The sequence below is a fragment of the Salvelinus sp. IW2-2015 genome, linkage group LG31, assembly GCF_002910315.2.
Source record: "Salvelinus sp. IW2-2015 linkage group LG31, ASM291031v2, whole genome shotgun sequence".
Taxonomy (NCBI): domain Eukaryota; kingdom Metazoa; phylum Chordata; class Actinopteri; order Salmoniformes; family Salmonidae; genus Salvelinus; species Salvelinus sp. IW2-2015.
In genome coordinates, this window is record NC_036870.1 from 19,501,691 (window position 1) to 19,515,621 (window position 13,931).

Sequence of the window (13,931 nt, forward strand, 5' to 3'; positions counted from 1 at the left end):
TCTGGTTACCTTGTTCCTGTTGGGCATAAACTGTAAGGATTGGAGAGAGGGAGTGTATTAAGTATTAAGTAGGATGTAGGATATAACTGTGATGGAGGAAAATGTTTTGCTGTCTGATTACAGCTGTACAGAACCTTTGGGATGAATTAAACTTGGTTAAAGCTTCTCTAGTGTCCGTGGGATATTTACTCTGAAAAATAAGAACCTAACAATCCTGACCAGTTGCATCACCGCCTGGTATGGCAACTGCTCGGCATCCGACCTTAAGGCGCTACAGAGGGTAGTGTGTACGGCCCAGTACATCACTGGGGCCAAGCTTCTTGCCATCCAAGACCTACAGTTGAAGTCCGAACTTTACATACACCTTAGCCAAATACATTTAAACTCAGTTTTTCACAATTCCTGACATTTAATCAAAGTAAAAATTCCCTGTCTTAGGTCAGTTACGATCACCACTTTATTTTAAGAACGTGAAATGTCAGTAGAGAGAATGATTTATTTCAGCTTTTATTTCTTTCATCACATTCCCAGTGGGTCAGAAGTTTACATATACTCAATTAGTATTTGGTAGCATTGCCCTTAAATTGTTTAACTTGGGTCAAACGTTTCGGGTAGCCTTCCACAAGCTTCCCACAATAAGTTGGGTGAATTTTGGCCCATTCCTCCTGACAGAGCTGGTGTAACAGAGTCAGGTTTGTAGGCTCGCTGACATGCTTTTTCAGTTCTGCCTACATATTTTCTATAGGATTGAGGTCAGGGCTTTGTGATGGCCACTCCAATACCTTGACTTTGTTGTCCTTAAGCCATTTTGCAACAACTTTGGATGTATTTTTGGAGTCATTGTCCATTTGGAAGACCCATTTGTGAGCAAGCTTTAACTTCCTGACTGATGTCTTGAGATGTTGCTTCAATATATCCACCTAATTTTCCTCCCCCATGATGCCATCTATTTTGTGAAGTGCACCAGTCCCTCCTGCAGCAAAGCACCCCCACACCATGATGACGCCACCCCCGTGCTTCACGTTGGGATGGTGTTCTTCGGCTTGCAAGCCTCCCCCTTTTTCCTCCAAACATAACGATGGTCATTATGGGCAAACAGTTCTATTTTTGTTTCATCAGACCAGAGGACATTTCTCCAAAAAGTACGATCTTTGTCCCCATGTGCCGTTGCAAACCGTAGTCTGGCTTTTTTATGGCGGTTTTGGAGCAGTGGCTTCTTCCTTGCTGAGCGGCCTTTCAGGTTATGTCGATATAGGATTCATTTTACTGTGGATATAGATACGTTTGTAACTGTTTCCTCCAGCATCTTCACAAGGTCCTTTGCTGTTGTTCTGGGATTGATTTGAACTTTTCGCAGCAAAGTACGTTCATCTCTAGGAGACAGAACGTGTCTAATATAATAATCTGTCTGTAAACAATTGTTTGAGAAATTACTTGTGTCATGCACAAAGTAGATGTCCTAACCAACTTGCCAAAACAATAGTTTGTTAACTTCTCTGGGATATGTGGGACGGTAGCGTCCCACTTGGCCAAAAGCCAGAAAAAATGTAGCGAGCCAAATTCAAATATATTACTATAAAAATCTATCTTTCATGAAATCACACATGAAAGACACCAAATTAAAGCTACACATGTTGTGAATCCAGCGAACATGTCTGATTTCAAAAAGGATTTACGGGGAAAGCATAAGATGCTATTATCTGATGATAGCACAACAGTAAACAAAGAGAGTGTATCATATTTCAACCCTGCAGGCGCAACACAAAACGCAGAAATAAAATATAAATCATGCCTTACCTTTAACGAGCTTCTTTTGTTGGCACTCCAATATGTCCCATAAACATTACAAATGGTCCTTTTGTTCAATTAATTCCGTCGATATATATCCAAAATGTCAATTTATTTGGCGCGTTTGATCCAGAAAAAAAACAGCTTCCAATTTGCGCAACGTCACCACAAAATATCTCAAAAGTTAACGGTAAACTTTGCCAAAACATTTCAAACTACTTTTGGAATACAACTTTAGGTATTTTTAAACGTTAATAATCGATAAAATTGAAGACAGGTCTATCTGTTTTCAATACAGGATTAAAACAATCTGTAGCATGCTTTCTGGTCATGCGTCTCTATCTAACAGGACACTTCAAGTGACTTTGATTCAAAATGGCCGTACTTCTTCATTACACAAAGGAAAAACCCTCAACTAATTTCTGAAGACTGTTGACATCCAGTGGAAGCGGTAGGAACTGCAAGAAGGTCAATTAGAAATCTGTATTCCCAATGAAATACATTGAAAAGAGAGTGACCTCAAAAAAGAAAATCGGAATGGTTTGTCCTCGGGGTTTCGCCTGCTAAATAAGTTCTGTTATACTCACAGACATCATTCAAACAGTTTTAGAATCTTCAGAGTGTTTTCTATCCAAATCTACTAACAATATGCATATCTTATCTTCTGGGGATGAGTAGCTGGCAGTTGAATTTGGGTATGCCTTTCATCCAAACGTGAAAATGCTGCCCCCTATCCTAGAGAAGTTAACAAGATATTTTTGGAGTGGTTGAAAAATGAGTTTTAATGACTCTAACCTAAGTGTATGTAAACTTCCGACTTCAACTGTATATACTGTACTAGGCGTCAGAGGAAGGCCCCAAAAAATGTCAAAGACTCCAGTCACCCTAGTCATAGATTATTCCCTCTGCTACACCACGGCAAGCGGTACCTGAGCGCCAAGTCTAGGTCCAAAAGGTTCCTTAACAGCTTCTACCCCCAAGCTACAAGACTGCTGAACAATTAATTAAATAGCCACCCTGACTATTTACATTGACACCCTCCCCCTTTGTTTTTACACTGCTGCTACTCGCTGTTTATTATTTATGCATAGTCACTTTACCCCTACCTACATGTACAAATTACCTCGACTAACCTGTACCCCCGCACATTGATTCGGTACCGGTACTCCCTGAATATAGCCTCGGTATTGTTATTTTATTGTGTTACTTTTTTCTTCTCTTTTTTACTTTAGTTTATTTAGTCAATCTTTTCTTAACTCTATTTCTTGAACCTGATTGTTGGTTCAGTGTTTGTAAGTAAGCCTTTCACGGTAAGGTTTACACCTGTCGTATTCGGCCCATGTAACACATACAATTTGATTTGATTTGAATTGATGTCTGTGCCCAGTGGGATATGTCACTGTGCTTCTATGGCTATATGCACCATGACACTGCCTACTTCATTTGTTCATTTAGCAAACAAGACAGCTCATAATCCAGTGCCTTTATCACAATAAACACACATATATTTGAACTTTAATTAGCTTAAACATGCAATATGTTCGCTCTGCCTCATGGCCAAATGTGTAGAATAGCATGAGATTGGCTATAAAACAGCATCATTTTCTCTCAGTCTCATGACAAAATGTGTAGAAAAGCATGAGATTAGCTGTTTCCTCCCCTAGAAAATACAGGACCAGTCAAAAGTTTGGACACACCAACTCATTCCAGGGTTTTTCTTGAAATAACACATGTGGAATCATCTAGTAACCAAAAAAAGTGTTAAACAATCTAAATAGATTTTAGATTTTAGATTCTTTAAAGTAGCCACACTTTGCCTTGATGACAGCTTTGCACACTCTTGGCATTCTCTCAACCAGCTTCATGAGGTAGTCACCTGGAATGCATTTCAATTAACAGGTATACCTTGTTAAAAGGCATTTGTGGAATTTCTTTCCATCTTAATGCGTTTGAGCCAATCAGTTGTGTTGTGACAAAGTAAGGGTGGTATACAGAAGATAGCCCTATTTGGTAAAAGACCAAGTCCATATTGTGGCAAGAAGAGCTCAAATAAGCAAAGAGAAACATACGTTACTTTAAGACATGAAGGTCAGTTAATACTGAACATTTCAAGAACTTGGAAAAACCATCAAGCGCTATGATGAAACTGAGGACCGCCACAGGAAAGGAAGACCCAGAGTTACTTCTGCTGCAGAGGATAAGTTCATTAGAGTTAACTGCACCTCAGATTACAGCCCAAATACATGCTTCACAGAGTTCAATTAACAGACACATCTCAACATCAATTGTTCAGAGGAGACTGTGCGAATCAGGCCATGGTCAAATTGCTGCAAAGAAACCACTACTAAAGGACACCAATAATAAGAAGAGACTTGCTTGGGCCAAGAAACACGAGCAATGGACATAAGACCAGTGGAAATCTGTCCTTTGGTCTGATGAGTCCAAATTTGCGATTTTTGGTTCCAACCGCCGTGTCTTTGTGAGACGCAGAGGAGGTGAATGGATGATCTCCGCATGTGTGGTTCCCACCATGAAGCATGGAGGAGGTGTGATGGTGTGGGGTTACTTTGCTGGTGACACTGTTGGTGATTTATTTAGAATTCATGACCCACTTAACCAGCATGGCTACCACAGCATTCTGCAGTGATACCCCATCCCATCTGGTTTGCGCTTAGTAGGACTATCACTTGTTTTTCAACAGGACAATGACCCAAAACACACTGTGTAAGGGCTATTTTACCAAGAAGGAGAGTGATGGAGTGCTGCGTCAGATGACCTGGCCTCCACAAACACCGGCCTCAACCCAATTGAGATGGTTTGGGATGAGTTGGTCCGCAGAGTGAAGAAAAAGCAGACAGTAAGTGCTCAGCATATGTGGGAACTCCTTCAAGACTATTGGAAAATCATTCCTCATGAAGCTAGTTGAGAGAATGCCAAGAGTGTGCAAAGTTGCCATCAAGGCAAAGGGTGGCTACTTTGAATAATCTAATTTGTTTAACACTTTTTGGTGACAATATGATTCAATTTGTGTTATTTCATAGTTTTGATGTCTTCACTATTATTTTTCAATGTAGAAAATAGTAAAAATAAAGAAAAAGCCTTGAATGATTAGGTGTGTCCAAACTTTTGACTGGTACTGTATATATTGTTACTTTTTTTCACCCACCAACAAATGTCTGGCTAGGCTACTAACATCTACTCTGAGTCAGACCTGGGTTTCAAATATTTATAATACTTCAGGTGAAAAATGTGCTTTTGCTTTCCTTTCTGGAAGAGTCTGAATTTTGGGGATTATTCCAGGGTTCCAATATTGGATTTCATTAAGTTAGCGTTCGTCACTAGCGTTCTGTTTTTATTAGTTCATAGTAGAAAAGTCACTCCTTTGTAAATCATTTTAAGTCAACACTCATATTTCTTTAACCAGGGCCACAAAAGTAATGTTTGTTTACATTGTCTATCATAAACGTTGCGTTACATCAATCACAATCAATCCGTTTGTGTTTGTGTGTGACTGTGTAGACTGTAGACTGTTGATCTACTCGGTGTGTTTTCACAACAGGCTTACAACAGCTGACAGAGAGCCGAGAGACACTGTGCTGCTGTCAATGTGTCGTGGTGACACTGAGAGGGCTCTAGAAGTGGCCTGGTTGTTGACTTGGATAGTATCTCAATAGTCTAAAGTGGCTTCCTCTCCTTGTCTCCTCTCCTTCATCTCAATAGTCAAAAGTAGTTCAAGTTCATGGGAAACTGGCTCTGGTGTGGTGTCGCAACTGTTTTTCCCTCAATTGCATTTGAATTACTTGTGCGACAGCCCTAGTCTTCCTGCCTTGCTTCACACACTTCACACACAGCCTACATAATCACTCACTCCTAGCTACGTCTGTGGCAAGATCATCTCTGTCTGTTAGAAACAAAAACTCTGTCCTCCTGAGATTTAGTATTGATTTAGTGTTTATCAGCACTAGAGAACAGCCTTGCTGAATAGGGCTTGACAAGCTCATTACTGATGTTTTACACCTCAAGGAACTCATAAGTGAACTGAAAAAATTTATGAACAGATCCAGACCATTTTCATACCCAGTTTTCATTTTTATTTTTTACCTTCTGTGTACAACTTTATCTAATACTTAACAGTAATATCTTCCACATCATTACCCTCCTCCATAGTGTCCAACACCTCAATCTCATTCCCATATTTTATAAATAGTTTTTCTTTATACACTGGACCCATTTCTTTCGAATAATTGTGGTTATCCACTTTTCACGACTGATGCATATGCCCCTGTGGCCATTCACAGCCCGCAATCTGATTTAATGTGGCCCCTACTTCTAGTTCAGGCTTTCATTCACACATCTCCCTTCACCATTAGTCTTGACTGGGAGCCAATTCCCTCTATTTTCTGCATCAGTAATATTCCTTTATTTTTTTTCTCTTTTTTTTCACTTAGACACCTCTGCTAATAGCCCGGATCCATTTCTCCTATCTTCTAAATGAATGGTGTTTACCCTCGTCAGCCAGTAATAGCTAGTCCTGATTCACTGCTCTCCACATATTCAGTTATACTATTTTTTTCGCTCTTTATTGCTGACTCTCCTTCCTTCCTTCCTTCCTTCCTTCCTTCCTTCCTTCCTTCCTTCCTTCCTTCCTTCCTTCCTTCCTTCCTCTCTCCGTTCCTTCCTTCCCTTCCTTCCTTCCTTCCTCTCCTATCCTTCCTTCCTTCCTTCCTTCTCCTTCGCTCCTACCCTCCTTCCTCTAGTTCAGTAACTTGTTCTGATCCATTGCCCTGTGTTGGCCCAGCTCTCCCTTAATGGACCATAATACTCCCTCAGTGAAGTGATACTCAGCCCATAAAGAGCCATATTCCATTTTTTATAGGCCAGGATATATGATGTCCATTATAGTTTTGGGGGGGAAATGTTGACTGGACATTTTTTGGAGGAACTGTTGTTATGGCTTGCTAATGTAGACTCATAAAGTAGAGTCTAGTCTATTGTTTGACTCTCTCCATCTGTCTACAGAGCATTCAGAAAGTATTTATACCCCTTGACTTATTTCACATTTTGTTGTGTTACAGCCTGAATTCAAAATGGATTAAATCTACATGTTTTTCTCACCTATCTCCAACGAATAACCTACAATGACAAAGTGCACATTTATTTCAAATGAAATTCAGAAATATCTCATTTACATAAGTATCCACACCCCTGAGTCAATACATGTTTGAATTACCTTTGGCAGCGATTACAGCTGTGCGTCTTTCTGAGTACGTCTCTAAGAGCTTTGCACACCTGGATTGTACAATAATTGCACAATATTATTTTGAAAGTTCTTCAAGCTCTGTCAAGTTGGTTGTTGATAATTGCGAGACAGCCATTTTCAAGTCTTGACATAGATTTTCAAGCGGATTTAAGTCAAAACTGTAACTAGGCCACTCATGAATATTCAATGTTGGCTTGGTAATATACTCCAGTGTATATTTGGCCATGTTTTAGGTTATTGTCCCGCTGAAAGGTGAATTTGTCTCCCAGTGTCTGGTGGAAAGCAGACTGAACAAGGTTTTCCTCTAGGATGTTGCCTGTGCTTAGCTCCATTCCATTTATTTTAACTCCCTGGTCCTTGCCGATGACAAGCATACCCATAACATGATGCAGCCACCACCATGCTTGAAAATATGAAGAGTGGTACTCAGTGATGTGTTCTGTTGGATTTGCTCCAAAACATTTTTTTGTCAAATGTTTTGCAATTTTACATTAGTGCCTTATGCATGTTTTGGAATATTTGTATTCTGTACAGGCTTCCTTCTTTTCACTCTGTAGTTACTCCACAATACTAACCCAAATGACAATGTTGTTGATCCATCCTCAGCTTTCTCCTATCACAGCCAGTAAACTCTGTAACTGTTTTAAAGTCACCATTGGCCTCATGGTGAAATCCCTGAGCGGTTTCCTTACTCTCCGGGAACTGATTTAGGAAGGACACCTGTATCTTTGTTGTGACTGGGTGTATTGATACACCATCCAAAATGTAATTAATAACTTCACTATGCTATAAGGGATATTTAATGTCTGCTTTTTTATTTGACCCATCTACCAATAGGTGCCCTTCTTTGCGAGGCATTGGAAAACCTCCTTAGTCTTTGTGGTTGAATCTGTGTTTGAAATTCACTACTCGACTGAGGGAACTTACAGATTATTGTGTGGGGTACAGCGATGAGGTAGTCATTCAAAAATCATGTTAAACACTAGTATTGCACACGGAGTGAATGAATGCAACCTATTATGTGACTTATTGAACACATTTTTACTCCTGAACATATTTAGGCTCGCCATAACAAAGAGGTTGAATATTTGTTGACTCAAGACATTTCAGCTTTTCATTATTAATTAATTTTTAAGAATTTCTAAAATCATAATTCCACATTGACATTATGTGGGTAGGGCCAGTGACAAAATCTAAATGTAATTTTAAATTCAGGTTATAACACAACAAAATGTGGAAAAAGTCAAGGGGTGTGAATACTTTCTGAAGGCACTGTATATCATCTCAAAAGATTAGATATAAAATATTTTATTGACTTCTCATTCCTTCTTTCCCCTCCTCTTTCTCCCTCTCTTCTCTCTCCCATCCACCCTCTCCCGCCTCCTCTCTCTCTCTCTCTCTCTCTCTCTTTCTCCCCTCTCCCCCTTTCCTCTCTCTCTCTCTCACTCCCCCTCCTTTCCGCACTCCTTCTCTCATTTGTTCCTTTCTCTCCCACCCGCTTCCCTCTCCCTCTCTCTTTCTCATCTCCCTTTCTCTTCTCTCTCTTCTCCCTCTCTCCCTCCTCTCTCATTTCTCGTCTCTCTCTCTCTCTCTCTCCTCCTCTTTCCTCTCTCTCTCTCTCTCTCTCTCTCTTCTCTCTCTTCTCTCTCTCTCTCTCTCTCTCTCTCTCTCTCTCTCTCTCTCTCTCTCTCTTCTCTCTCTCTCTCTCTCTCTCTCTCTCTCTCTTCTCTCTCTCTCTCTCTCTCTCTCTCTTGCTCTCTCTCTCTTGCCTCTCTCTGTATCTCTCTCTGTAGAATTTATCGTACTGTTGTTTATCCTGGGTTCTGGTGTCATGTTCGTGTTCCTGAGGATAAACTACGAGCTGAAGATGGTTGTCATGCTAGTTGCCAGTGGTGACCTACAACAATCATCATCCTCCAGACACACCGCACACCTGCTGGACGGATACAGTACTGCACTCTACACACACCAGACACTTGGACAGGTACACACACAAACACATGCACACACACACTGACAAGCTAGAGAGACAGGCTTTCCTTTTTGGAAACCCTGGTATTAACACATGCTCCTTTCCTTCGGCCTGATGTAATATACTAGGGTAGAAAGCCACAGACATTTACAGCCTTCAGGGAATGACTGTGCATGTGTGTATGAGGGTTGGAGGCACACACACATGCACCCACAAGCACCAGAAAACCAACGCAACCCACCCACCACACACACAAACAAACACAACACACACACACACCACACACACACACACACACACCACACACACAACACACCACACACACACACACACACACACACCACCCACACACACAACACACACACACACACACGACACACACCACACACAAGCACACACACACACACACAACAACACACACCTGTTAACACTGTCTTTCCCTTACTGTGCATTTGTGCAATAATAGGCCAAGGATTCAGAGCCACAGACAAAAGTCATTTAAGGGAAATGTCTGTCTAAGCGATATTCCTTTCAACTGTCAATCAAAAAGTTGTCGCTATGGAATAGAACTCCGGTTGCTGGGGGAATTGTTTGTTCGGATCATGACGTGACAGGTTCTATGCAATTGGGTTTTTGTCTTTCATAGAGTGGAATGTTATTTTGCTGATATGAATGATGGTAGAAGAGCGAGAGAGAGAGAGAGATGAGAGAAGACGAGAGAGAGAGAGGAGAGGAGAGAGAGAGAGAGAGAGGAGAGAGAGAGAGAGAAGAGAGAGAGAGAGAGAGAGAGAGATAGAGGAAGAGAGACGGAGGAAGAGAGAAGAAGAGAGAGGCACGAGTCAGAGAGAGGATTCACTCCTGAGATCGATCAAGTTATTACATTGATTGAAAGTTGCACTTTATGGTTGTTTTGTTTTTATTCTTTCATCGCTCTTTTTCTCTCTCATCCCTCTCTCCTCAGGCCAGGCATTCTAAAGGATCTGAAGACGATGGGTTCTGTTTCTCTCTTCATCTTCTTCATCACTCTACTGGTGTTAGCACGACAGGTACAGTACCTGTTAAACCTGTTATAGCTATTTTTATTTATTTTTATTTTTATTTAACCAGGTAGGCCAGTTGAGAACAAGTTCTCATTTACAACTGCGACCTGGCCAAGATAAAGCAAAGCAGTCCGACACAAACAACAACACAGAACTACACATGGAATAAACGGACGTACAGTCAATAACACAATAGAAAAGTCTATATACAGTGTGTGCAAATGAAGTAAGATAAGGGAGGTAAGGCAATAAATAGGCCATAGTGAAATAATTACAATTTAGCAATTAAACACTGGAGTGATAGATGTGCAGAAGATGAACGGGCAAGTAGAGATACTGGGATGCAAAGGAACAAAAAAATAAATAACAGTATGGGGATGAGGTAGCTGGATGGGCTATTTACAGATGGGCTATGTACAGGTGCAGTGATCTGTGAGCTGCTCTGACAGCTGGTGCTTAAAACTAGTGAGGGAGATATGAGTCTCCGGCTTCAGTGATTTTTGCAATTCGTTCCAGTCATTGGCAGCAGAGAACTGGAAGGAAAGGCGGCCAAAGGAGGAATTGGCTTTGGGGGTGACTAGTTAGAAATACCTGCTGGAGCGCGCGCTACGGGTGGGTGCTGCTATGGTGACCAGTGAGCTGAGATAAGGCGGGGCATTACCTAGCATAGACTTATAGATGATCTGGAGCCAGTAGGTTTGGCTACGAATATTTTTATTTATTTTTTTATTTTACCGTTATTTTACCAGGTAAGTTGACTGAGAACACATTCTCATTTGCAGCAACGACCTGGGGAATAGTTACAGGGGAGAGGAGGGGGATGAATGAGCCAATTGTAAACTGGGGATTATTAGGTGACCGTGATGGTAGAGGGCCAGATTGGGAATTTAGCCAGGACACCGGGGTTAACTCCCCTACTCTTACGATAAGTGCCATGGGATCTTTAATGACCTCAGAGAGTCAGGACACCCGTTTATCGTCCCATCCGAAAGACGGCACCCTACACAGAGCAGTGTCCCCAATCACTGCCCTGGGGCATTGGGATCTTTGTTTAGACCAGAGGAAAGAGTGCCTCCTACTGGCCCTCCAACACCACTTCCAGCAGCACCTGGTCTCCCATCCAGGGACTGACCAGGACCAACCCTGCTTAGCTTCAGAAGCAAGCCAGCAGTGGTATGCAGGGTGGTATGCTATGTGAAGCGAGGGCCAGCCAATGAGAGCATACAGGTCACCGTGGTGGGTAGTATATGGGGCTTTGGTGACAAAACGGATGGCACTGTGATAGACTGCGTCCAATTTGCTGAGGACAGTGTTGGAGGCTATTTTGTAAATTACATCGCCGAAGTCAAAGATCGGTAGAATAGTCAGTTTTACGAGGGTATGTTTGGCAGCATGACTGAAGGATGCTTTGTTGAGAAATAGGAATTCGATTCTAGATTTAATTTTGGATTCGAGATGCTTAATGTGAGTCTGGAAGGAGAGTTTACAGTCTAACCAGACACCTAGGTATTTGTAGTTGTCCACATATTCTAAGTCAGAACCGTCCAGAGTAGTGATGCTGGACGGGCGGGCAGGTGCGGGCAGTGTTCGGTTGAAGAGCATGCATTTAGTTTTACTTGCATTTAAGAGCAGTTGGTGGCCACGGAAGGAGAGTTGTATGGCATTGAAGCTCGTCTGGAGGTTAGTTAACACAGTGTCCAAAGAAGGGCCAAAAGTATACAGAAAGGTGACGTCTGCGTAGAGGTGGATCAGAGAATCACCAGCAGCTATGGACCATGTACTAAATATGTGTTAACTATGTAGTATCTATGTGATACCTATGTACTGACTATATAACTTCTGACTTCTGCCTGCTTCAATGGTAGCAGGTGAAAATAGAAGTCAGTAATTCACACAGATGGAGGACAGAGAGAGACAGCAAGATGGAGGGTGTTGTACTGTCTCTTCACTGAGGCAGGTGCTTAGGCATGGGTGGGTCTGGGTTGGCACAATCCCACCAACTGGAGAGACAGGCCCACCCAATATATGTCAGTGTTCCAAACGGGACATTATTTGTCTTTTTACCTAAGTTAGAGAGGCACGAATATCATACCCCCAAGATATGCTAACCTCTCACCATTACAATAACAGGGGAGGTTTGCATTCTTGGGGGATATGATATTTATGCCTCAGTAATTTTCTCACTGATGATTATTCACACTTCATTCAGGATTATCCGTAATCATCCATGTTGAAGTGTTTAGAAATGTATTATATTCTTATTTACAGTAAAAGTGACTCCAATATGACACAGTACATTATTTACCATTAATTTATATTGAGCACAAAATAATCGAAAACACAAACAAAATAAACAGTAAATTCATCCAACAAGTTTGTAGAGTCACAAGCTTGATGTAATTATGGCGTAATAGGAACATGGGACAAAATGCTAAGCGTATGACTACAGTGGCTTACAAAATAATTCTCCTATTTTTTCCTATTTTGTTGCCTTACAACTTGGAATTAAAATAGATTTTTGGGGGGGTTTGTATCATTTGATTTACACAACATGCCTACCACTTTGAAGATGCAAAATATTTTTTATTGTGAAACAAACAAGAAATATGTTTTTCTTTTAAACAGAAAACCTGAGCATGAATAACTATTCACCCCCCCAAAGTCAATACTTTGTAGAGCCACCTTTTGCAGGAATTACAGCTGCAAGTCTCTTGGGGTGTGTCTCTGTAAGCTTGGCACATCTAGTCACTGGGATTTTTCCCCATTCTTCAAGGCAAAACTGCTCCAGCTCCTTCAAGTTGAGAGGTATTGGGTTTGCGCTAGACATAGTGTTTTCTTTGATGGCCAAAAAGCTCAATTTTAGTCTCATCTTACCAGAGTACCTTCTTCCATATGTTTGTGGAGTCTCCCACATGGCTTTTGGTGAACACCAAACGTGTTTGCTTATTTTAGTAATGGCTTTTTTTCTGGCCACTCTTCTGTAAAGCTCAGCTCTGTGTGTATGAGTGTATGGCTTAAAGTGGCCCTTTGGACAGATACTCCAATCTCCGTTGTGGAGCTTTGCAGCTCCTTCAGGGTTATCTTTGGTCTCTTTCTTGCCTCTCTGATTGATGGTCCTCTCCTTGCCTGGTCCGTGAGTTTTGGTGGGAGGTCCTCTCTTGGCAGGTTTGTTGTGGTGCCATATTCTTTCAATTTTTTTTATAATGGATTTAATGATGCTCTGTGGGATGTTCAAAGTTTCTGATATTTTGTTATAACCCAACCCTGATCTGTACTTCTCCACAACTTTGTCCCTGACCTGTTTGGAGAGCTCCTTGCTCTTCATGGTGCCCCTTGCTTAGTGGTGTTTCAGACTCTGGTGCCTTTCAGAACAGGTGTATATATACTGAGATCATGTGACAGATCATGTGACACTTAGATTGCACACAGGTGGACTTTATTTAACTAATTATGTGACTTCTGAAGGTAATTGGTTGCACCAGATCTTATTTAGGGGCTTCATAGCAAAGGGGGTGAATACATATGCACGCACCACTTTTCCGTTTTTTATTTGTTTGAATTTTTTGAAACAAGTAATTTTTTTCATTTAATTTCACCAATTTGAACTATTTTGTGTATGTCCATTACATGAAATCCAAATAAAAATCCATTTAAATCACAGGTTGTAATGCAACAAAATAGGAAAAACACCAAGAGGGATGAATACTTTTGCAAGACACTGTACTTAATACACATACTGTATAAGTGAATTTGTGCCAATGCTTTTTGTCCCTTAAAATGGGGGACTATGTACAAAATGTGTTGTAATTTCTAAACGGTTCACCCGATATGGATGAAAATACCCTCAAGTGACAACTGACAGTCTGCACTA

At 41.1% G+C, this 13,931-nt stretch overlaps 1 protein-coding gene across 1 annotated transcript in view; it reads left to right on the plus strand.

Annotated features, from left to right (window-relative positions):
- The window catches only part of LOC111955524 (adenylate cyclase type 2-like), a 99,020-nt gene that overhangs the window by 68,969 nt on the left and 16,120 nt on the right, over positions 1-13,931 (plus strand). Inside the window, exons 17-18 of the mRNA XM_070436379.1 lie at positions 8,842-9,009; positions 9,975-10,066. Of these exons, the coding sequence (XP_070292480.1) occupies positions 8,842-9,009; positions 9,975-10,066 (260 nt within the window). The remainder of the gene's footprint in view (positions 1-8,841; positions 9,010-9,974; positions 10,067-13,931) is intronic.